Source organism: Chelon labrosus (assembly GCF_963514085.1).
Source record: "Chelon labrosus genome assembly, chromosome: 20".
Taxonomy (NCBI): domain Eukaryota; kingdom Metazoa; phylum Chordata; class Actinopteri; order Mugiliformes; family Mugilidae; genus Chelon; species Chelon labrosus.
This window is the reverse complement of record NC_140353.1, coordinates 16,651,262-16,676,427: the sequence shown is the minus strand read 5'-3', so window position 1 is coordinate 16,676,427 and position 25,166 is coordinate 16,651,262. Positions and strand designations below refer to the sequence as shown.

The following is a 25,166-nucleotide window of genomic DNA, read 5'->3' as shown; positions in this document are numbered from 1 at the left end:
TTGTTCAGAAGACTCCTCAGTAATCTGTGAGCTAGTTAATTCTGCATTACAAAGTTTAGTTAACTATCCACAGCTAAGAGAAAAATGTTCATACCCCCACTCATTTTGGTCTGACTGTGACAGGCATTTGTTGTTGGAGTAGTTTAGTTGTATGACACTGGTTTGACATGAACGACATCATGTGTAACTGCAGCTCTACTCAACAAGGGGGACTCATTTTGAACCATGTTGTAAAACTAAAGCTATTTCACATAACACATGGGGTTTATGGATGCGTGCCAACAACAATACTATCCACTATACCTGCATAAAGATAGAGATGGACACTAATCCCCCATAGGTTATATCGAAGGTGACACAGCATCATTAGAATAAGAAAAATAAGAAAATTACAGCATAGATAAATGTGCTAAGAAAATAACAGTAAGACTTTAAATAATGCATGTGTATATCTTAAGTACTCATACATAAAATATACATGTACATGTGCAAGGAAATGTACACAATGTACACAACGCAAGTATTTGAACCCCCAAGACCACTCAAGCAGTTGAGTTACAGCAACTTAAAAATGCAATTCACACTACCTACTCAGTGTGACCCTATATAATAACAAAAAAGTGTGACCTGTTGGTGTGACCACTGTCTACCTCTGGGTAAAACTTGTAGTGCCTCAAAGTTGACGCTAGGAGGCGCCGGTTTCTCTGCGTATTCCCCATTGAGGTTATGCGCCATATTGGCAGTCTCCTCCATCTCACCAAACGTCGGGCATGCATGTCTGTAACCGGTTATTGAGGAGACCTCTGTAAATACTTACAGGTCGCTGCGAGCCGAAATACAACACTATGGAGGCCGTCAAAGCCTTTAACAATGAGGTTTGTTTACAACCCTTGCAAATTGCTATATACCGAGAATATGTTGCCTAATTCAGTTAGTTGGCTAACGTTAGCATCGCTAGCATCAAGTAACAGAAAAGAAGAGGGGGGTAGCCTCACACAAGGCCGCTGTTTGTACACGGCAATGTAGCGATAACGTAACGATAGGCGGTCTCTAAATTACTGTCGAGAGTATAGCTTGAAAGAAATTGTGTTTCTTAACAAACGCCGTGTTACGTTCAAAGTATATGAAAACATATTTTTCACCGACTGATGCTGACGGTAACTAGTTAGCTTCCAAGTTAGCTTAACCGCCCGAGTTGCGTGATAACTTGGTTAAGCTAACTCACTGGTATGAACGTGGCTAAGATACCGTGCTGTTACTTAGCCAAAACAATAATACCACATGAATCAAATTTTAGTCAGCTGCTTGCTGTGTAGCATACAATCAAGCATAATAATGTTGCTAGCTTGACCGTTAGCTACCAGAAGGCTCCAAGCTATTAGCTCAACGATCATTTGTCTGCATCAATACTAAAGTGTGTCTGTGCTTTTCCACTGTCGATGTAAATGCAGACCCACTATCCACTCGTGATTACGGCTTATTTGATGGACAGTTGATTTGCTAATGATAATTTTGTTTTATTGATAATATAAAAACAAATGTGACTATTAGGCCATCGTTTTATTGTGAACTTGGTGGCTCTTTGATTACCAACATAAACCAAAATAAAGGTTTTTTAAATTCTGCAAAGAGCTTGCAGAAGTAGAAGCGGGAGGCTGTGGACAACTACTTAACAGTTTTTGAAGGACTGTTATTGTTTCTTATGTAATAGTAGTTACACTGTATTACAAGATGTTCTTTTTTTTGTCTCTTTTCATCCTTTAGTTGTACTCATTGAATGAGTACAAGCCACCGATCTCCAAGGCCAAGATGACTCAGATCACCAAGTCTGGGATAAAGGCTATAAAAGTAAGTATGTAGTATTAATGGATAGGCAGGTAATGGATAAATACAGAAATGGTCATTAAAGGGATTTGTTCCCCAACTCTTATCACTGTATATGTCTTGTTGTGCAAACATAAAGGTAAAATTACTCTTTAGGGGCAGTAGGCTCAGAACCATTTTAAATAAATATTAAGCCAAATTTCAGGCCCCGATACCCTGAAGGGATGCACCCATTTATGTTTTTGAATACATAACTTAGAACATAGCAAACTGTAGAGCTGATATTATTCCTGGACATTGTCAGTTTTAGCTTCAAACTGCATGCCAGTATGCCATTTAATTAATACAGCTTTTTAAAACGATGTGTTTACACATTTAATACAGTTTTACAAAAGAATGTCTGACTTGTAGTTGTTGAAACCAAAAAAATTAGTCAAGCCAACGAGGGTAAATACTACAAGATGAATATGCAAATGTAAAGTCTGTGGCTCACAGGCGCAAGTTGCTGTATGCCCTCATCGTTTTTTTGCAAGATGCTGCCCTCCTTTTTATGCTGGTGACTAGATCCATCGGTGCGAAGACAGCCCGTTTACACTGTACAACGTTTTTGACAAAATTTTTGCTGAGAATAATTTAGCTCAACATGTATACATGTATTTTATTGGTGAGATGTAAATGCTATATTCTTATTTGAGACAAAAATATACATATATAAAATAAATATAAGATCTTTTATTCTGATGACTATATACTTTGACAAATTTCTTGGAAAATTTTATTAGCAAGGAGGGCTGAACAAACTGGGAAGATTTTGCAAGATTTGGTAGTTGAGCATTGTCATTGTTTAAAATATTTAAGATGTGATGGAGCATTACCTCATGGGTCAGGTGTGCTGCACAACATATATTCCCAGTTGGGGTCTCTGCAATTTCCCTCATTGCTTTATTTCAAATTTCAATTGTTATTACCTGATTAGTAAAATAAAAGCATGTGTTGCTATTCAGTTACACTTTCCGCTAAGCCTCAAATCACTACCATCTACATGGTATGACTCATGGCATGACTCATGTCATACCATGTAGATGATAGTGTCATAATTCAGGCAGAGAGAGTACATTGCTTGGTTTGTGGAGAAAAAAATAGATTAAATGAGAACAGCGAGCCAAAACATTTTATTTTGGTATTTCTATATGTAGCAACTGTGGTTTTCCGTAGTGTAAGCACTGCCCAGTTCACAAGTGAATTTCCATACGGCCGGCGTTAAATAAATAATGTTGCTTATATTGATTCGTTTGTGTTGGAGGCATGAGCCACAGAGCTGCAGTAGCAATGAGATCCTGTGGGAGTGGATGACTAAGGTCAAAAATCCAGGAGGCTGAACAGGCAGTGTTAACAAAAGTGTATACTGTATAAGATTTAGCAAATGTTATTTACTGGTAGATATTAAACTTGTTGATTAATGTGGAGTAGTTACTGTTCCACACATTCAGTATGTTTGGAGTTTCTTAGTTTTTTTTTTTTTTCTTCACACTTTGACTTTTCATTGTGTGAAAAGCAGGTGTTAATAATAACATCAAGAATAGCTTCCTTCTAGTCCCAGTAACCGTCACCATACGCACAACCTCATTATTTTACCACTCTCAGTGCTTCTTTAGTGTTGTTTTAGTTTGATGCCATATTTTCTCTTGATGAGTTGTTGAACCATTTGGGAGCTGTGCTGGAGACTTAGTATTTAATTAGAGCTGAATACTTTATTTCATAATAAAGCTAACGATAGACATGAGAAGGTTTAAACAGGATTTAGAGGTCCAGATAAAAAGAAATGAGAACACATCCTGCGTAAACAGTCTTACTGTCATTATTGACGATGGCTGCAGCTTTTACTATTCCAACAAACAGGACAAACTTCATCAGTTTATCATTAACTGTTACAACTGAATGTCAGAAATACATTTTTTAGCCTTTATACTATACGTCACTATTACTGCATTTAAATTACAGAACCCTAGAGCTAGATGGTCTGTGGTCTGCCCTGTCTGACTTTGCAAAAGGACTTATTAAAAATGACACCATATCAATATTTTGTTGTAACTAGAAGCGGAATTGGAACAGGGTCTTTTAATTTAGAGGTCCAGTTAAATACATATCAGGAAGGGTTAAGGGGGTTATCAGTCGGTCTGGCAGATGTGTTGTCGAACTGTTGTAACTGACCAAACGAGAGTCGGCCTATATAGTGAATATTAGCTTAAAGATATATAGTATATATAAGTGTTTAGCTTTTTCGCCCAACGTGTTTTGGAAGTATTAACACAACATATAAGAGTGTGAAGTATCTCCATGGAAACATTGTGGGCAGCATTTGCTTTTTAAGCCACATTTATTGACATAAAGTATGGCAGGTAGCTATTACATTCACATACACGATTGTGTGGTGGAGAGTATTTGTTTACTGACATTTGCCCCCCCACCAAATCTGAGTGATTAACAAAATCATTACTCTTATAGCAATAACTGTTAGTAAATCACATATTGCAGGAACGGTGTGACATTTTTGATTCTTCATCTGAAACTTAGCACTGGAACATGAGACACAGTGACACAACCTGTTCCTAAACTCATCATCTGAGCCATAACCTCATCATTTGATTCTTGAAAACGTTTTACTGCACTGAATTGTTAGTGCCACATATGTTTTACATTTTTTTTTAATGCCCATATGAAACTTTTGTTTTTGGGTTAGATATCACACTGATCTGCAACATAAACTGTATTTGGGAAATGCCGCCATTTTTTACTGAATTGTCTGTAAATGTTTTTTAAGAGCTTTATGAGTGACCATTCCCTTTAAATCAGGATTTGTGTCTATTCTGCAAGAAAGTTCCTCTCTGTCGTACATCTCCATAGCTGGTTTCTCTGTGCCCTCAGTCAAAACATAGTTTTTCACATGCAATAATCACTGACCAAGGCCCATTGACCATTTTTGAGGCGATTAAGGGATAATCTCTGACAATTTCTTTTTCTTAGTAAATGTGTTGGTCTTATTATTACTCCTACATGTGGAATTGTTAACTTCTAGGTCTGACAGCACATGTTCATGGACGCCAGCCCTTAACAATAAATCTTCCGATAATGCATTTCTTAGTCCTGTTTGTACTCCTGTTTCTTAAGGAACTGCTTTTGGTGTTGCTGTGCCTTGTGTTGCCTGTGAATAACACCCGTTTCCCCTTCCCTCAGCAGCTCTCCCAGCTCCCCCAAAGCACTGAAAGTGAAGCAGGAGGATGGGGTGGAGAGAGTTACAAAGAGATAAGAGAATCCCTTACCAGCTTAGGTAGGAGTATGGGTTGTTTCACAAGGAAGATGGAAGAAGACTAAAATTATTTAAACTTAATTTGTTCCCACACACCCAGGGAAGCAGGACTTTTGCTGTTCTTGTTGTCATACATTGGTCGATGTTGGTTTGATCTCCTGATTGTGCTTATAGTTGAGGGTTCAATCTTTTTCTTTTCTTCTTGAATTAGCTGAGAGCAGTATTTGTGTTTTCACAGGCGTCAAATCAGTCTCTGTGTTGCTTCATGCTGAATGTTGATGGAGATAGAGGAATCATTTTGTTAATATTAGGATTTGTGACGAGGCATATGGACAGGTTTCCATATGCCTGATTTTTGATGATTTTTAAAATGTTGACATTTGGGTTCAAATGGCATTGATGCATTTATAGTAAACATAAATTCTTAGTGATTCAGCTTTCATCTACAGCACATATATATGCTTGTTGTTTGCGTGACATAGGATGACGAATACTTGTGTTTGATATGAGTGTTGTTCAGAACCCTCACTTTGTGGCAGACTCTTAGGGAATAAGTTGTAGTTCAAAAGCTGGTATCACATTAATACGACAGATTTTATAAACTTTGGTTATTTCAGTCACCCCTGAGGGTGCTCAATGCGTAAACCTTGAATGTTTGTTTTGACAAAGCAACAGGGATTCGTGTGTCCTGCACGCACAGTATCTTCATTTTGCTACATGGAAGATTTCAGTCTAGTTTGCTTTTCTGGTTGGTAGCTGACTTTAGATTTAATTTCATTAGATAATCCCACAACCAAATTTTATTAAAATTTCTTGCAATTTGAACTCCGCTGCACTGAAATGATGTGGATGACTACACCATTATTACTCTTCTGTACATCACTGCATAAAAGCCACACAAACAATTTGATTGGCCTGGCACATCTTCGCTCGTATAAACCGTTCCCAACAGACCCATTTTGCATAAGCGAAGAGAACCACAGGATGTTGAATGGCCTGTGCTGTACAATCGGAGTGCGCTCTCCACCGTAGTGGAGTACAAGGTGCAGCCTGTTGTTTCTGTGTGCGGCTAATTTTCATATCGGAGTGTTTATTACAGACAAAGTAAAAGTTTTACATTTGTTGTAGTTTGTGGCAGCCCTATAATCAACTCTTGATGGATCTGAAAAATCTATAGTGCCTTAGTTAGTTCAAAACACTTTGGTCAGGGCACTGAACTGCACTCAACAATTTTTCTCATTTTAAATGTTGATGAGCAGTGATGATGTTTATAATACAGCACTGTTGCTCCAGGTGCACAAAAACAGCTACTGTAAACTAGGCATTGCTGGAAACTGAAAGAGCAACACGTGGTTTTGTTTTGTTTTTTTGAGGTTTCACTTGCAGTTGAACTTCCACAGTCTTGTAGATAATCTGTCTTCATTTTGCTGGTATTTGCCCTCTTGGACAAATACTGGCCAGATGGACACATGTGGACAATGCCACACATCTGTCCGTCTGTAGATATGTCACTCTATGTGTTTTGTCTCTTTTGCATGTGCTGTATTTGTCATTCTTTGCTTCCAGCAGAAAGAGCAAATCATATAGTATGTGATGCTACACAGATCCCCATCTGTACGCACAGAAATATTTAGGACTTAAAATCCGAAATGTTGTGAAAGGTATTAAACTAATTTGATTAATGTATGCCAGTAGAGTTAAACAACAACACTGATGATATGGTCATCAAGAGCGAGTATAATAAATTTAGAATTGTAACCGGATGTTAGGAATTAATACATTAATACAACTGTACCCTGTGTTAAAAATATGTGGTGCTGCAGACTTATTTATTGATCATTATTAAGTCAAATGCTTAAGGTAGGAATTAGAGTAACTTTTGGCGGTAGAAAATTCATCAATTGGAGAATGTGAATAACCACTTCAGCTGTATTATCACTAATAGTGACTCAGGAGGCTGGCTGTTTGCCTAATGATGAATTTACAAGGTAAATTCAGATTTGGGAGTGTAAAATAAGGTACCTTGACTTGAATGTTTTCAATCATTAGTTAGATAATGTTGAAGCTGTGTAAACACTCGGACTGAATACATGAAGTGTCAGAATGAAAGCTAATATCGGATCAGTTATGTCTCTTTTGGTAGAGTGTCAAAGGGCTGTCAAGGGGTACCATAGGCTGTCCTACGGTAGGCTGTCAAGGGAGCTTAACATTAGATAAATGTAGAATGACCTGCCCGCCAAACTATCTGCAGTGACCCTTGTTTAATATTTCGTCAGTATCATCCACAACTAACTAAAAAGATAACATTATTATACTTTTTCAAAATGTGTCCACAACATTTGGACTCAACTCGAAAGAGAGAAAGGATTGTATTAGAGACAGACATTTATTTCTAATTTGCATAGAATTAAAAGTATATTTGATCACATATTTGTGGTATATTTGGTAAAACTTGATTCTTTACACATAACTGGAAGTAGAAAGTTGACTCCATAATATTTCCCATTAAAATACGAAGCTCTATTTGTAGTTTTTCTCCACGTACTGTTTAATATGATTAACATTTAATATGTGACCTCCATGACCATACCTGCAGCAGTAATATGACGGTTTGTCCCTTTGTCTTAAGTTGTTTGTTTGCACAAGATTAAAACTCCTTTGCGCTTGAGGCATGTGTAAAATTGAAGTTTCTGTGCATCTTGAGGACGGCTCGGACTAAGCACACCTATATTTTGTTGAGATTCTTGTCGTAATACGTTTTATGTTCCAATGTTGCATTTAACTTCGACTCGGCTCGTGTTTGTAGGGCAATTGAGAAAAAGTTCTATACCCTCAACATACACTATTGCAGGCAGATTTGTGATTGATTGTAATTTCGCGGGAAATTGAAATTTCAGGAAATAGATGAATAGAAAATGACCATCAGCAGCTTGTGAGGACACTGGTCTTTATTCTTGTGTTGTGGTTCATGTACCCTTGTTCTGTATATGAACCACGTGTTCAATTTGTTTGAGCATCTATATGGCTGCACTATTGCTGCCGGATGCCTCTGTCGAGTGTGCACTCTTTCAGAGATGCATTAAGTAAATTGCTTGGTTTTATAATTCTAAGTCTGGCCATATTGGTCAATGGGTAATATGTTCACAGTGCAAACGAACCGCTCCAGGGTGTGATCGCAAGCGGGCTCAGACCTCCCTCCTTAACCAGTGTCAGCTCAGTGGATTTGTTATGGAACAAAGTGCAACTGCTCTGTTCACAGCAGCCCAAACAAACTGACCCTGGGGAAGCCCTCCTGGTATTGGAACAACAAACTAGATGTGAAAGCACCCATAGACTGAACAAGTTATGTTTTTAGTCATCTTGACATAGCGGCTCGTCATAGCAGGAAACTGTGAAACACGTTTCGGCAGTGATGGCTCAGCTCCATTAACTGTGTTAGCTAGTCATGTGACTTAGCATGAATAAAATATAGGGTCCTGAAACTAGTACACCTAAATGTAGTGCAGTTATTTTTCATGCCATCAATTAGCTGTGTTTTTCTGCTATAACATGACAATATGCTGTGAAAATTGAACTTGACATGGGAAATTACTGGGCTCTCTGATGTGAAGTCAGTTTGGGAGAGGCGGTGGGATGGATGTGTCATTCAGGAAATTATTAGTTCAGGATTGTACTGGCCATCGGGAAGTTTAGGAATTTTCCTGGTGGGCCTTTTTTTATTTTTATTTTTTTAAAGAACAACAGCATGACTGATATAATCTGTGACAGTAGGTCATCTAGCACCTATTGCCAAAGCTTTGATAGAAATAGAAACCTCACAGCCAGCAGTGCAGGGAAGGTTTGCCAAAGAGGAAAAGCCTTGTTAAGATAACATATTTATTAAAGCCATCTGCTGGGGATGATCAGATCACTGACAAGGATGCAAAAATAGTGGTTGAATGCTGTTAACAAAGTAAAAAATTTAATGTTTTCTGTTTCAATGACTGCGTTTACACGTTCTTTAGTATCCCGATTTTGAGGCTTATCCCGGCTTTGAGCATATTCGGGATATGGTGTTTACATGGAACACAGAGAAACCCGGTTATTCATATCCCCGTATACATGATAAATACCAGTAACCCGTTTTCCGATCGCTGCATCCTATCTGCGCATGCGTGTTTTACGTCTTTTTCAATGTTTTCCAACGCGACCTAACTTGTTCAACGGAGCGAGGTGGAAAACCAGCGTCACGTAGCTTTTCCGCAACAGATTTGAATACATAAGCATTTCTGTGTTTTCTGCCATCTAAACACGTAGTTATGTTTAGTTCTTTCATTACTTTAAGGGAAAATTCTGTCTCTTCGTCGCTCCAAAAGTGAGAAGTTCTCGTTGCCGCCATGTTGTTTGTATATCTAGTGCGTCACTTGGCGTCACTCGCGCCTGCGCAGACAGTGGGCAGCCGTCAGAAATCGGGATAAGGTGTATAGGCTACATGCTCCAGTATCCCGGCTTCTATCGGAGTACTCCAGGTAGCAAAACCGGGTTTCTTGAAATCGGGAAATGGGCATATCCCGATTTCTGAATTCGGGATACTTCAAAAACCCGATCAAAATCGGGATACTAAAGACTATGTAAACATGGTCATTGTTAGATTCCCTTTGCTGGTTTAATTATTAAACTGATCAGACTTTCCACCTAAACGTCTTTTGTGTTCCAAAAACATCATCAGCGTCAACTGTTAATGGGTGACCATGTCAATTTGATATTTTCTTCTAGACTACTCAGTTCTTTATAGCCTATAAGGCGTGTGATGTTTGATGTTTGCCAGCACAGCAATAAAAATTATTGGTGCTATAACAAAACGATAATCCTCTTCAAAACAGCTGAACATGGTTCTGAACAAGAAAAGATTAAGGAGAAAAAGAAAAAAATAAGGAGAAGGGAGCAAGGACCAACAGAGATCCAATTAGAGGCACATTGTTGAATATTATTGTGTGACTGAAGGAAATAAGAGCTCAATATATCATTCATGTGAGTAAGTTGGATTACTTGATTCAAGTTATTGTTTCTTTGCAAGAAATGGAATGAATGGCAAATACGTTGCACAACACTTCATATTTCAAAGAAACCTCTTGTGTCAGTTCAAGTGATGTGATGTGTATCATAGGGCTACTTAGCAGGCAACTTTTTTTGCCAGTCCACCTAAGATTGGTTATATCCTGCCTTTTACAACTGCAGAGAAAAGGAATGCATCGAGGCACGAAAGGAGCAGGATACTTGACTCCAACGACTTAAAGCCTGTCTCATGTTGACGAGAGAGAGAAAATTATTAGAGCATCGAGAGAAATTATTGTGAGGTTAAATTCTGAATGCATCCTTTTGGCCAGGGCAGTTGTTGAAAAATTAGGTTAGTTTGTAAAATACACAATTTAAGTGCTTGCTTGCTGTGGTGTGCAATATGAGGGAAAAGTGTTTTTCCCGAACAACTTGAAGTCGTCCAACAAATCTCCCCCTCTGAACTTCTCATTCTTCGTGTGGTTATTATTCTTATTTGTTATGTTACAACTTCAGCAATTTGTGCCTTTTCACCTAGTGGAAACTGTAACTTATAACAAAAGATGCAAATTAGATAACTAGCAGTAATTGTCTGAGACCCTCAATTGTCTGAGCTCTGACTCTGAATTGTTTATCACCTGTTCTCAGTGAGTTTTCTTTCATTTAATTCTCACTGAAATCTCACAAAAACAAGGTTTCTTTGAATTAATTAAGTTTAGTGTCGGCTTAACTGATTTATATTTAGTTTTAAAAAATTTTATTTATTTGAATTTATTAGTTTTAAATCTGAAAATGGCCTTTTGGGTATCTATTAAAAAGAAAATGGCCAGAGGACCTGAATAGTTGAATAAAATTAAAGCTGTCGTTACTATAGAGTGATTAGTTGCTCTTTCTGTACACATTCATTTCAAAGTACATACTGTATGAAAATACTACTACTCAAGACACAAATGCCAACAGTACTGTGACCACCAGGAAGCATCATTTTTTATTTTATTTTTGTTGTGGCTGTTTAGTGATGAGTGGCTATTTATATGCTGTTGTTCAGGTCGTAGCTCTAATAGTTCAGAATGTGCTCTGTGCAGAAGATATCAACTAAACATTTCTCTCATATTGCATTAAAATATATTTGTCCTTTTTCTCTTCTCAGTCCATAGATTATCTGTAAATGAAAAGTATGTTTTGTTACAAAGGACAAACGCGATCATGTTTTAGAGCTGCAGTGTCTCAATGCTTTCATACACAGGCAGGCCACAGGAGCTGCTGCTATTAATATGCTGCTCATGCTAAACACCCTGTGTAGGCACAGAGTAAGGGTGAAAACATTGTTATTTTGTTTTATAACCCTTGATTGTTTTTTAAATGAAGACTGAGTAAGGCAGGGTAAATGTTGCGGGCAAAGTTCTTTGTATCTTTTGAACTCGCAGGCTCTGCACTATGCTTGGATCAGTTGCTTAGAGACAGCTCCACACTGCAGCAAGTTATGTATTGTTAAAGTGTGTTTTTCTTCTGTGATAACAGTTCATACTCTGTTGGGTGGCTGTATGTCAAAGGATAGAGAATCTAGTGGTTTAATTTTGTTTTAATTAGTGTTTAAAAACACTAATGGCTGTCTATCTACTTGTGATATGAAGTGTTTTTATTTCATAAGAAAAAAATGGCATTTTCTGACTAAATGAACAGTGTTTACTAAATGAAGTCAGTGCAGTCTATAAATCTTCACTCTGTTGCCCATCCTCATTGAGGGTAAATTTACATACACTTAAAAAGCAGGATTCGATAATTACTGTTGAACTGCCTGAGTCAACCTGAAATTATTATTAAAACTCAAGTCATTATTTTAAGAGCATTTTATTCATATATTCGTTAGTAACACATAATCCATGGTCGGTGGTGGTTGATAATTGCGATGGATCGTTCTCAGCACCCTAGTAAAGCTAGCCTTTTAAATAGACCAAATGGATACCATGTCTTTCTGATAGGTCTGAGATGTCGGTGCCTCTGTAATGTCTCAGTGTTGAATGTTGAACAGCTGCCCAGTCTAGATTAGTATGTGAGACAGCAGATATTTTCCTGTGGTTTGGAATTGGTAAATAAAGTCCTAAAGTCTTATCTTATCTTAATTGGGACTGCAGCTACCATCTGAATCTCAAAGAACCAGATATTGCTCTCATTACACTGTGACCTTAAATCCGGCTTATGTAGCAAACAACAAGAGATTGTCTGAGTCAGACTGATATACTGTTTTGTTTCGATGAGGGGTGGGTGGTTTTAACCAAAAACATTTGCTGCATTTTGCAGCTCTGACACGCTTCTCTGGGTCATGTCTAGAAACATTGTGGGCTGCAGAGCATGTATGAAAACAGATGTAGGTTGTATTCATTAGGCATGATTGCCTTGTACTCTACAGTTGTCACCCCTCACTCCCTCCTGCTGGCCTGCCCCCACTCTGTCCCAATGTAGTTCATGATTCCCCTCAACTATTAGAGTTTGAGTTGGCAGTCCCACCAGAAACATGCCTGTGTCCATCTGAACTGTGTTCAGTTCTAAAGGGCTGTTTTATGTCATAATCGCTGTATGTGATTCATCACATTTTCTTGCATAATGTTAACTTTTCATGACACTTTTGTTGTCATCAGTCATCATTCAAACTTGTTGTCTGTAAACATGCACGTGCAGTAACTAACTATTTGTTTAACTAAAACCATATTTCTACCCAGCATCTAGCAGAGTGTCTAAGCTGACTTCTGAGCTTAACATATTATCATCCCAACTCTAAGCATCATAGGGAAGAACCATAGTTTGGAGCTAGCTGGGTAATTTAGAGCAGTGTTAATAGTTAAATGGGTCCGTCCTGAAATGGACACAAAAGCAAAAAGACAACATGGTTGTTAGACCAAAAAACTTAATCCAGACTCACCAGTTCAAACAGGGCATGGGTTAAATCTTTACAAATTTGATTTGATGAAATTAAACTGAATTAGTGTCTGGACACAATGTCATGCTGTTCATTTACTGGAAGCCTTACCATACATAAAACCTTTCTCTGAGATAATCAAGGTTTCTGTTTTTGTTTTTGTAAATTATAAACGAGGTAAATCCTTCAAATAATGCTGTACTGCCTATTCCACAGTGAAGCTTTTTAAGTGTATATAATTTTACATTTACCACACGTGCCATGTTTTTCTGAAGATTTGTCATGCACTTGTTTTGGATATTCTTTTTCCTTCCGTATGTTTAGTTAAATGGGTTATTTTTAAACGGGTTATTTTTAATCCAGTGTGCTTAAGTCAAGTGTAATTTATAGTTAAAGAAGTCAGCTTCTGTTTTTGAAGAACAAAAGGAAAATTGCCCTGTAGTCAAGCACATAAGATTACTGTTACCAGATTGAGTGAGATAGTGTTTTTTAATTGCTGCAACTATAGAGATATGTGCTGGATGCTGTTGTTCTGATGTCATGGAATAATCTGTCTGATAAGCATGTTTAGTGGACTAATGCTTTCTTCAAGCTCACTGAGAAGTTTTCAAAAAGGCAGCAGTTGGTAAAAGTTTGTTATTCTTTATTAAACTTTATTTAATTAAAATGACTCAACAGTGTTTGGTCCATCACATGTATTATAGCCCCATCTGCTGGCTGATTGCAGAACTTTTAATTAGAAAACAGTTACTTTCCTTTGGTTTTGTGTAGTATGGATCTATAATAATAATAAACAAGGTTAAATATTCAGTCTTTGGAGGTTTGCCTCATTAGCTGTGCATTTTCCCAATCTTTTTGCTCTTTTGTTCACTGATGAACTGGGCGAGGAGTGCCTTCCGAGCTGACACCAAGTGGTACTGCTGCATCACATGTGACTGGGTGTTAATGTTATTGTTAGAGCTGTTAGACCTTTCCGGCAGACAGTGTGCCAAAATATGTCAAGTGTATTTTCATACTCCCGCACTAGGTGAAGGATGCTTGCTCCTAAGTGCATGGCAGTTTGTCCATGAAGATTTTCAGCCATCCAGGTCATAGTCTATGTAGAACTAAAACAGATGGGCAGTTCTGAAGTGAAGAAGCCACTTGGATGAGTGGTGAAATGTCTTCAAGAAAACGGACAGTTGCCCTTGTTTAGCTTTGCTTTTAGATATGTTAAGTGTAGCTACATGATAGCTGTGGTAATCTGCACAATAGTGTGGAAAAATGCAGAAGTTACTAACCCCCTGACAAAAGAAGTTCCCTAACAGATTGGGGCTTTGGTGTTAGTAACCTGAATTTGTGACAGCACGGTCTATCTCTCTTTTTAGGTATGTCCTAAACTAGTATTTTGGCTGGTCTCTTATGGATGGTTTGGCCTAAACTGCCATAAACACCCAGTTACCCACTCCTTAATTGTCAGCAACATTCATTTTTCAGTGGCTGTGATGAACCAAATACTATAAGGGTAAAATCTGGCGAGGCTGTAGATTGAACAGCACGTTGAACATGATTGTTTATGTTTGACTTGCTGGTCTTTGGATTTGTTTCCTTCAACTGAGATACTGTTACTTCACCATCTGTGCTCATGTACACAGTTACTTGGTAATCACTTGTTTTTCAATGTTAAATTTACACAAATTAAATATTCTGTCCTGATGATTGCTGTTAATGACTTCATTTTATTATTTTTTGTAGTTCTTATATAAAACACTGCATTTAGATTAGATTGATTAGATTTGATTTATTCTTTGTAAACATCTTTTGTACATGTTGTAAAGTTGTAAATCTTCCAGGAGACGAAATTATAGTTAATCCCTCTGTTTTGTGTGTCAGTAATGGGTGCTGGCAGTGGAGGTGTTTAAGAGCAGTGGGAAAACTGGAGAGGTGTTTTAACCAATATTTAGTCTGAATATTTACTATTTTCATGTTCTTAATAGAGCTGCTGTTTTTTTTTTTTGCCAGCACCATTACTGTGGCTCTAAGTACTGTTTCACTACTCTCCAGGTCACCCAAAATGTTTTTCCTTTGCTTCCCTTTCAGTTCTACAAGCATGTTGTCCAGAGTGTAGAGAAGTTCATACAAAAGGTGAGTTAAGCTTGTTACATACTCTGTGAGAAGCAAAAAATTGTCCTCGCTCCTTGGGCTGTGAGAAAAGAAAAAAAGTTCATTTTGGCCAAGTAATTTAAGAGAAACTCAAGTGCCAAACTCCAGGGAAGTCCCATAGTGCCGTCTCACTGCAGCATACTTCACGCACGCCAAGCATTGTGGGAGATGGACGACGAGAGGCACTTTTCTTATTATTTTCGGATGTAAAAATGACGGCATTTTGTTTTTGCAGCCCAGGGAGCTAGAAAAACTCCTCACTTCCCGTGGAGTAGATAACAGCCTTTATACTTTCAAATAGGATCAGTCGCACCCAACCAAGAATTTACACCATGAAGAAGAACACTTGCACTTTCTACATGTGATTGTGATGATCAGGTCACAAAGAATGTGTTGCTACAGCCAGGAAGTTAATCATGTTAATAGTATCGTATCGTGTTTTCTTGTCACTGTCAACATGTTTTAACAATTCCAAAAAGTGTTGGTGACCAACTTTGAGTAATACTTTAAATTGGTGCATTTGTTGCTTAAGTAATGCAGAAAGCACCCACAGGGAGTAATTGATCTCTCACTGTTTATATTCTTAACACCAGCTGTCTGTTTCTTCCACAGTGCAAGCCAGAATACAAGGTCCCAGGGCTGTATGTCATCGACTCAATTGTCAGGCAGTCACGACACCAGTTTGGCACAGAGAAGGATGTTTTTGCTCCACGCTTCAGCAAGAACATCATTGCAACATTTCAGCATCTCTACCGCTGCCCTTCAGATGATAAGGTCAGACAGTTTTTAATAGAGTTTCAGTTCCTCTCTGTTGCTTTTCTGTAGCCAGTGCTGTGGTTTAATGGGAGTTGACTGTAGACTTCTTGATTTATAGGATATAGGACAGGCGGTATGAGGAAAAAGACGATGTATTAACAATCCACCCCAATCCAAATACCCAAATACAATAAAGTATAATATCTGACAAAGGTTGTAAGGCAAACATATCATGATTCCTTTGTTTTTGGACCAGTGTTCTCCTGTTTTCATGTGTCTCATAATCATTTTCTTAAGGTGCACCTCTTCCAAAGCAGTGTCCTTGCATTTTATTGCTATGTCACAGTTGCTTTTATCATCGTTATTGGTGTTTACAGAGTAAGATAGTGCGAGTCCTGAATCTATGGCAAAAGAATGCTGTCTTCAAGAGTGACATCATTCAGCCTCTGTTGGACATGGCAGCAGGGATTCCTCCTCCCAGTGTCACGCCTGTCATGCCCAGCAGTGCTTCCCAGGTCAACAACACAACACCTGGTCAGTAAGAGCACACATGTGTATAGTAAGACACACACACCTATATACTCTGCCAGTGTGGTCTGAAAACTTTTTCACCACTGCAGAATAAGGTTACCTCATGTTGTCTTCTCCCTGTGAATCTAGGCACACCAGCTACACCAGCCACTCCAGCCAATATAGTCCAGGGTCTACCTGACTGGGCTTCCCAGATTACCAACACAGACACTGTGGCTGCTGTTGCACAGATCTTACAGAGTCCTCAGGGACAACAGGTTAGTGGACATGTTCAGTGTCTCAGTTACCAAACTATTTCTGAGTGAAAGTAATGAGTGAATATAGTTTTTCAAAACATGATGTGAGATGATACATGCTTCAGAGCACCATTTGCGTATCTGCCGGTGTTTAAAATGTGTCAACTACCCTGCATTGTCACCTGTTACAGCTTCAGCAGCTGGTACAGAGCCTGCAGATGCAGCAGCAGAAGCCCCAGCCATCTCTGCTGCAGGCCTTGGATGCCGGCCTAGTGGTGCAGTTGCAAGCTCTGACAGCTCAACTCACTGCCGCCGCTACAGCCAACAGCCTCAATCCTTTGGAACAGCGGGTCTCCTCTTTTAATAAGGTAATGCTCCAGACAGTAGTCATTGCTCTTTTATTATTTATGTTACATATTTCTTGTTTTATCTCTTCTAATGTGATTTCTTTGTGTCTTTGTTGCAGAAACTTTTGGGTCCTTTTGACTTTGGGAATGATTCTGAACGTGGTGAGGAATCTAAAAAGGACAGTTCATCATCTCAGCTGTGAGTTTAGTGTGCTTAATTATTATTAACTTGTTAATAATCTATCTGGAGCTCATGTCCCTTCATTGTTTCAGCTACATACCCTGAGTGCTTGTATCTAATCAATCCATTGACCACTTGTAGGCCCATGGTATCCGAGCCCATGAACAGCTCCCTTTTCCATCAGTTGGCCGAGCAGCTACAACAGCAAAACCTGGAGCAGTTTCAGAAGCAGCTGCTCGAGCACCAGCAGAAGGTATTTCACCTGCAGAAAAGGATCATTGCTTTGTTGTTAACTTTTTTCAGGATAGGTGATCTACTGTTTTAACATTGTTTTGTTTTATTATTTAGAATGTTATATTGTTATTACATTCCATATTATAGTTAAAGATTAAAATGTGTATACTATACTTAATTAGCTCCAAGTAGTTGAAAGGGATGAAATACACCTATTTACTGATGTTCCACACTATTAATCTTACAGGCACATCTAATAGGTACTAGTTAAACTTTAGAGAGACTGTGGCTGGATTGTTTGACGAAGAAATACATTCTGATCTTGTTCTTTCCAGGCAATGAGCATAGAAGGGCAGGATTCTATCTTTGGACAAGAGAACTCGGTTGCGACTGCTCAGAGCAGCAGTCAGTCACAGCTTACTGAGCCAGAGAATAAGGTGGATGACTCCATAGACAACCAACAGCAGGTATTCTTCATGGCCAGTGGTCCATTACCAAAACCCTGTAAATTATACTTATTTATACATGGATTGCTGCTATTCTGTTATAAACCTAAATAAGGTTTCTGTAGTTTACTGCATGCCCTTAATATTTACAATGTCCTCTGTAGGACATGGATCTCGACGAGGGCCCAGATGGAATGGAAGAAGAGATCTTTGAGACAGAGGAGAAAAAGACCTTAAGCACACGGTCCAGAACACGCTCAAGGTCACGCTCTAGGTCAGTCCCATTTATTCCTGAAATCTCATTTTGTGGCAAATGATTGTGAATGTGACTGGAATATTGAATTATCCATTAAAATTGAAGAAGCTATGAAATGTTAACCACATTGGAAAAAGTGCTTACTGTCCTAAAGGTCAAATGATGCTCAAGATAGCTGTATAGAACTGGTCCAGACAGAGAGAGAGAGAGAGAGAAACCAATAACTCTACTCCCTATAACCTTGTATATTTGTCTATTTTAGAATATGAGCAACAGTCAATACCTCTGTTACCTAAATATGCACAGAAATAACACATTTACATATAAGTACATATAAGATGTCACAGACTGATGACTGATTTTTATTTATCAAATCTATATCAGGAAGTGATATGGGTACCACATCTAGTTCAGTCCAGGGTTGTTGTGAACCCAAAGAAGCTATTGATTGTGTTTTCAACTAGATGCATGGAGTCAGTTAAAGCTCACATTAATTCACCTATACCACTTTGTAATAGTTTGTTGCTGTAGCTCCTAAATTTCAGTGCAGCTATAAACTGTCAAAACTGGGTTTGATATTCTAAAAGAAGTGGTCTCACACTCTGTATGTCAAATAGTCAGTCTGGATAGAAGTACCAAGAGTTTCTGTGTTGTTTCTTGGTAGGTCTCCCAAAAGGAGAAGGTCCAGATCCCGCTCTGGCTCACGGAAACGTAAGCACCGCAAGCGGTCACGATCACGCTCCAGAGATCGCAAGAGGAAATCATCACGGTCATACTCAAGTGAAAGACGCGCCAGAGAACGAGAAAAGGAGAGGCAAAAGAAAGGACTGCCTCCCATAAGATCCAAGACTCTAAGTGGTCAGTGGATGTCCTTGCTGGTCGAATATTTTACTTATTATTTTCTGAAATAAGTTTAATCGTTTTTGTGTTCTCCTTACCTAGTGTGCAGCACTACTCTGTGGGTGGGCCAAGTGGACAAAAAGGCAACTCAGCAAGACCTCACCAATCTGTTTGAAGAGTTTGGCCAGATAGAGTCCATCAATGTAAGCAGACTTCTACCCATGCGAATCCTCTGATTTATTGATAGCGTGCCAGTTCTTTGATCTTCAAAAGCTTAAAAAGAAATCTGATGAGGGATCTTCAATCTATCATTACCACAGTGGTGACCTTAAGCTTCAGTAAGCTGGTTTTCAACTCCTGCCTGACTTTTTCTGTCATTTTTCTTTACTGTATATTCCCTCTGATTTTCTTTGTCATTTAGTCTTTTCCTACCACCTAAGTCTATTGGTATTCTCCGTTATGGTCGGGTGTTGTTGTTTAACCTTCCCATGTCCTATGTAATGCAATCTGTGTGTTTGTGTGTCTCTCTGCAGATGATCCCTCCCAGAGGCTGTGCCTACATCTGTATGGTCCACAGACAGGATGCATACCGTGCCCGCCAGAAGCTCAGTACTGGCTCTTTTAAGATTGGCTCCAAGATCATTAAGGTCCCATTTCCTTTATAATTTAATTAATTGAATTCTCCAATCTCCTTGCTTTATCTTCTAATGTCATTTTCATTCTCTTCATTCTCTTGACCTCCACTGGTGAAAGATTAACTTTCCAAGCACATCGTTGTATGCTTCCAGCAAAATGCTGTTTCTTGACCTTTGTGTGTCCACCTGATGCAGATTGCGTGGGCTCTGAACAAAGGCGTGAAGCAGGAGTACAAGCAGTTTTGGGATGTGGACCTGGGCGTCACCTACATACCTTGGGAGAAAGTAAAGCTGGACGATCTGGATGGCTTTGCTGAAGGAGGAATTATCGACCAGGAGACGGTCAATGATGGTGAAGAGAAACACTTCTTTCTTTCACAGACACTAAGTCTGTTTGTACAGTAGCTGTGCTTGTTAAGAATAAATAGGACACATAGACAATTTTACATCCACATGATGAAAGCACAAATATCCAGACACTTCCCATTTATTCAATTAAGTGAATTTGTTTTCTGCCCCATTACTTCCGTTTGTTTTATAATGGCTATGCAAATCCTAAGGGATAAGGAATGGTATTGTAAAACTTAATGGAGAGTAAGATTCAGTTTGTTAAGGAAAACAAACTTCTAAATCCAAACACATAATTGGACAATAGTTAACTCTTCATCTTTTTGTCTTTGTCTGCAGAGTGGGAAGCCGCTAAGAATACTGAACCAGCCAAGGAAGCTACAAGTCAGCAAGTAAGCGCTGAGACTGCAGCAGCATCTAATACCCAGACTGAGACTTACAACCAGCAGGTCACCATGATGCCTGTACAGGTATGGAAGAGCTTCTGTCTCGTTCTGTAGATAGCTTGTAGACACTTTGCCTGACATAGCCCAGTTCTCATCAGAATATGCATCTGGCAATACTCCATTGAGAAAAAAATGTATCTCTTCATGCAGTTGGATAGTCCCACAACCAAACGGAGCAACATTATGTGATGAAGGCATTCTCAACAAATACTGTTAACTGTTAACAGTTTGTCTCTTAAAGTTTCATTCGCTGTCAATATCTTTAACAACAGACACAAAAGCAGTCTCTAAACGGCTCGTTTCTCCAACGGCAGCCATTTCATTGTAAACAAATCCAACTCCATCATGCTCAGGTGACCTTTATGACTACATTGCTGTTACTCTTCTGTCCATCACCACGTAAAGCCGAGCAAACAATTCAGTTGGCCTGGCAGACTGTTCTTCTTATCAGAAGTATGATCAGTTCCCAATGGAGTGGGAATTGAATTAACGGTGTTTTTAGAAATAGACATGTTCAGGAATTTACCATGAAACTTTGTCATTACACTATTAATGAATCATTGTTCTGTATGTACACTCTGTCATATCTCCCATATTCAGCTCTCGGTGCCCCAGGCGGTTCCCAGTGCAGTAGGTTTGGTGCCTCCTACCTTCCCCGTCACTATGAGTATACCCCCACCAGGCTATGGGCCACCACCACCCTTCATAAGGGCTGGCTTCAACGCCTCACAGCCTCCACCAGGTAAATGATGCAAGCAGTTGTATAAAAAAAAAAAAAATCAGAGCTACAGAAATTCTCCAGCTTACACCAAGATATTATCTGTTGTGCAGGTTTCCTGCAGGCTGCACACACAGCAGCAATGGCCTCAGCAACTACATGTAAGTATGACATTCTACCCCTATGACTAATGCCTACATAGTTTGAAAATCATAAACTCGGATTGAATTTGTTGTTTCTCTTTTCACCTATAGCTCTAGTCCAGCCATCAATGGCCTCCAGCCAAGACTCTGTCAAGGAATCACCATTCAGTGCAATGATTCCCCCAACAAGCATCCCTGGCGCCTTCATGCCCTCAGCCATCCCTGGAGCTGGTGTGTTCAACCCAGTGGGAGTCCAAACTCAGCAGACCACTAATGAGAAAACTCCACAGTCTGCAGAGGGTATGGATGCTGCCGCAGAGCTTACTCTGCAAGGTGAGCTAATGTTAGGTGATGGTATTTGGGTCCCAATAAAAATCATCTTTATTTTCAGATTATATGTGGGGGTTGTATCATTAATATGTTTATAGCAGAGGTGATATCTTTATATGTCTATCACCGCATTGGAAACAGTTCTCTGAGCCAAAAGACCTTGTTAACAGCCAGCTTGTTTGCTCCTTCAGTCGTATACCTGCAGAGCTAATGAGGTCAGTTTAAATGTTGCATAAAAGTGGTGTCAGGTGCGGTTGTATCTAAGCTTTTTTACAAAGATTAATTTACATGAGCACGGTATCATACTGACACCTGATACTCCGGTACCAGTACATCCCTTTGGGTTATTTCTGTTTGCCGTAGAGGAATTCTAACTTTATTTCTGTATATTGTGTCTCCAGGTATGCAGAATGCAGTCCGCAGTGGGATGGGTCTCCTTGGCATGCATCCTACAGCTTCCCTCACCCACACGCTGCATCAATCTGGTCTGGGTGGGCAGAGAATGCCTGGGCTGCTGCCCTTGGATGTGCGACCTAATCTCCTCCAGCCTGGGGCAGCTGCCCGCTTCCCACTCCTCATGCAACAGGGCCCCGCCCAACAAGCTGCTGGCCTCCTTGACGCTACCCTCCAAGCTCAGGCCCGTGCCAGGGCTCCCTTTGCTCAGCTCGACCCATTCAACAGGGCCCCTAACATTAACAATGAAAATGTATCTAAAACAGAAGATGAGCCTGCCTCTGGGGCTGATGAGGGCAAAGACCAGGACTACCGCTTCCCTCCAATGGAAAAGCAGAGCACAGGCCTGCTGCGGACGCCTCCACCAGAACATAGGGAGCCACTTGGAGGTGGCGGAGGAACAGGAGGTGTCAGGCCACCCTTGCTCCAGACGCCAGGGAACCCTCCAGCCAGATCCAGCCTGGTGGGACGTCTGCAGGCCCTTGCAGGCTTCACTCCTGATAACCGCTGGAACCAGACCAGAGGGGACTTTGATGAAAGAGATGGCATGCGTGGAGGCTCACAGACCCCAGGTGGTCCAAAAGGCTTCCAGGATGAGCGCCCCACATCAGGGCAAAATTTCCCGAACCGCTTTGACAACCGTCCTGGGACAGCAGGGGGGGCAGCCGGTGCTTCTGGAAATGCTGGATCTGTTGGGGGGGCACAGCCCTGGAACCGTAGTGGCGGTGCCACAGCTCCTTTTGACAGTGAACTTCATCAAGACTTAGATGAACGAAGACGCCCATGGGAGAGACAAAGAGACAGAGATGAAAGAGATTTTGACTTCAGGAGGGAGATGAATGGCAGTCGCCACAGCCGGGAGAGAGAACGTGAGAGGGAGCGAGAAAGAGACAGAGACAGAGATCGTGGCCGAGACCGCACCAGAGAGCACGAACGAGACAGAGACCATGAGAAAGATAGGGATCGTGAACGTGGAAGCTGGACACCTCTCCTCCCCCTTCCTACACCTCTCCTTCCAACTCCAACTCTTAATCCTAACCTCACACTGAACCAAGGCAAACTGCTCCCCCCCCTCAAATTGAACCCTCAGGTTCAGTCACGATTCCAGTCCCCTCTTTTGCCTCAAGCTCAGGCTAAACCTCCTCTCCTGGGTTTAAATCAGCTGCTGCCTCAGGTTCCTCCTCCTTCACAGAGCCAGGCAGCTGTGTCCAAGCCCCAGTCGGAAAGCCCTGCTCAGTCTGAGACATCTCAGACACAGTCACCACCCTCAACCCATTCACCTGAGCCGTCATCTGACAACAGTGGTCAGAGCACATTGCCTGAGGTTCCCACTCAGTCTGAGTCCTCTCCACAGCCAGAGACCCCTCCACACACGCAGTCGCCATCCCAGCCCACAGCCGAATCCCCCTCCCCCAAAACTACTCCTTCTCCCGATGTAGAGACCCCGAGCCATGCCTCACCGCTGGCTGAGGCCTCATCCCAGGACTCACCTGTGGCCTTCACACAAGCTGCCAGCCCCCCTGAGGATTCGATTCACTCTCTGGACGAGCAGGAGAGCCCACAGAGGGATGAGGAGGAGTCACAAGAGGGAGTTTCCTCTCCCCAACCTGAGTGGGGCAATGGACCTGGGATGGACAATATTACTATGGCTGAGCCCATGCCCGAGGCCTCTCCTGAGCCCGCACCAGACCCTTCCTTTGATTCTTTGCTCCCTGAAAGTGAAACAGAGTCACAACAGGAGCAGCCTGCCTCTCCTAAGGACGCAGACAATGAACAGAGTGAGCCCATGGAGGAAGCTGCGAGTCAGCCAGTGGTAGACACTGTCACAGACACTGAGGGGACATAATCATCACTCAGTAGGTAAAAGATCATTTTGTAAAGTTGTCTCTTCTTCTCTGTACTCATGTCAGATAACCACCCCCCCCCCACCCCACAACACGGGACATGACGAATACTGACTCACACCAGTTATTGTCTAATAACAAATGATTTTATCTCTCACAAATACCAGTGTACTTAAATAGAAGGCTCTTAGCTGTTTTATGGATAGAACATTTTGTTTGTATTTTATTTCCTTTTTCCTTTTTTAAATTTTAATGCCACATCACCCATTTTAATTAATGTAAGCTTGGTAAATCTATTCAATTGCCTGCCAAAATGTTTCAATTGTATATGGGGAAATTTAGCTTTGACCTTCCTATGGAAGAGAGTAATAACTCCTGGCTGTTCGACAACGGATTGAATGCAAAGACATGTGATACTTGAACACGGCAGCTGCTGGCCCAATTTCTGTCTCCTCTCCTTTTAAAATGCTGCTGCAGTTTTTAATGAATGCTTTTGTGCTGTCCTACAATGCTTTCTTTTTCTAAGCAGAACAAATAGCTTACATACAGCGAGACCAGTACAGCTGCTTGTAATTGGAGAAACATTTTTGAAATTGAAAACATGAAAATGTTGTATCCCCAAAAATAAATGTCTGTAATTTGTTTTAATTATACAGTGAACACAAACAGAAAATGACATGAGAGGGGGAGGTAAAAGAAAATGAACGGAGGGATGTTCTGATGTCGGGTGCATATTGTTTTAGTCTGAAATAAACATGCTTTGTCTGTTTAAAAATACATGCTTTTAGGACTGTTTTCTGACCCAGGACCATTGGAAAACGCAGACTGCTTTACAGACTCGTACACACTGTGTGCTGTCACTTCAGTCGATTTGATGTTCTCGTAACTCAAGTTGCTGCTATACCATCCATCCACAGAGCACTTTGTTGGATGCAACCGTGGGACTTGTAGCTTTTAGTTTCTGATGACTTCAGCCTGTATGTTTCCCTAAGCTCTTGCTGGGTGACTGTTGAGGATGGGATTGTGCCTTTTCTTTGAATGGATTTGTCGTTCACGATGTTATCCAACACTACTGTGTGACGTACACCAGACTGTGCGTGCGACTGGGTTTCAGACAGCTCTCTGAAACAAACGCTACCCGCACAGAATTGACTGACCTGCCGTTTGAATGGTAGCTGCGCGGTTTGTACAGCACTCA

The 25,166-nt window shown here is 40.4% G+C and overlaps 2 protein-coding genes across 2 annotated transcripts in view; both read left to right on the top strand.

The window, feature by feature from the left end:
* Nucleotides 1-746: 746 nt before the first annotated feature.
* On the top strand, nt 747-23,970 carry scaf8 (SR-related CTD-associated factor 8; the record flags this gene model as incomplete). The annotated part of the gene is made up of 20 exons (XM_084569846.1): nt 747-875; nt 1,765-1,848; nt 15,162-15,206; nt 15,837-15,998; nt 16,358-16,514; nt 16,641-16,768; nt 16,939-17,115; nt 17,214-17,293; nt 17,417-17,528; nt 17,845-17,976; nt 18,120-18,229; nt 18,876-19,069; nt 19,154-19,254; nt 19,585-19,698; nt 19,882-20,038; nt 20,374-20,504; nt 21,081-21,222; nt 21,312-21,359; nt 21,453-21,674; nt 22,073-23,970. Exons 1-20 carry the CDS (start codon nt 846-848, stop codon nt 23,968-23,970), a joined length of 4,224 nt encoding a protein of 1,407 aa, XP_084425972.1. The 5' UTR covers nt 747-845.
* Nucleotides 23,938-25,166, top strand: part of tiam2a (TIAM Rac1 associated GEF 2a) — an 88,044-nt gene continuing 86,815 nt past the window's right edge. Inside the window, exon 1 of the mRNA XM_084569837.1 lies at nt 23,938-23,984. The gene's annotated coding sequence lies outside the window, so the exon portion shown is untranslated. The remainder of the gene's footprint in view (nt 23,985-25,166) is intronic.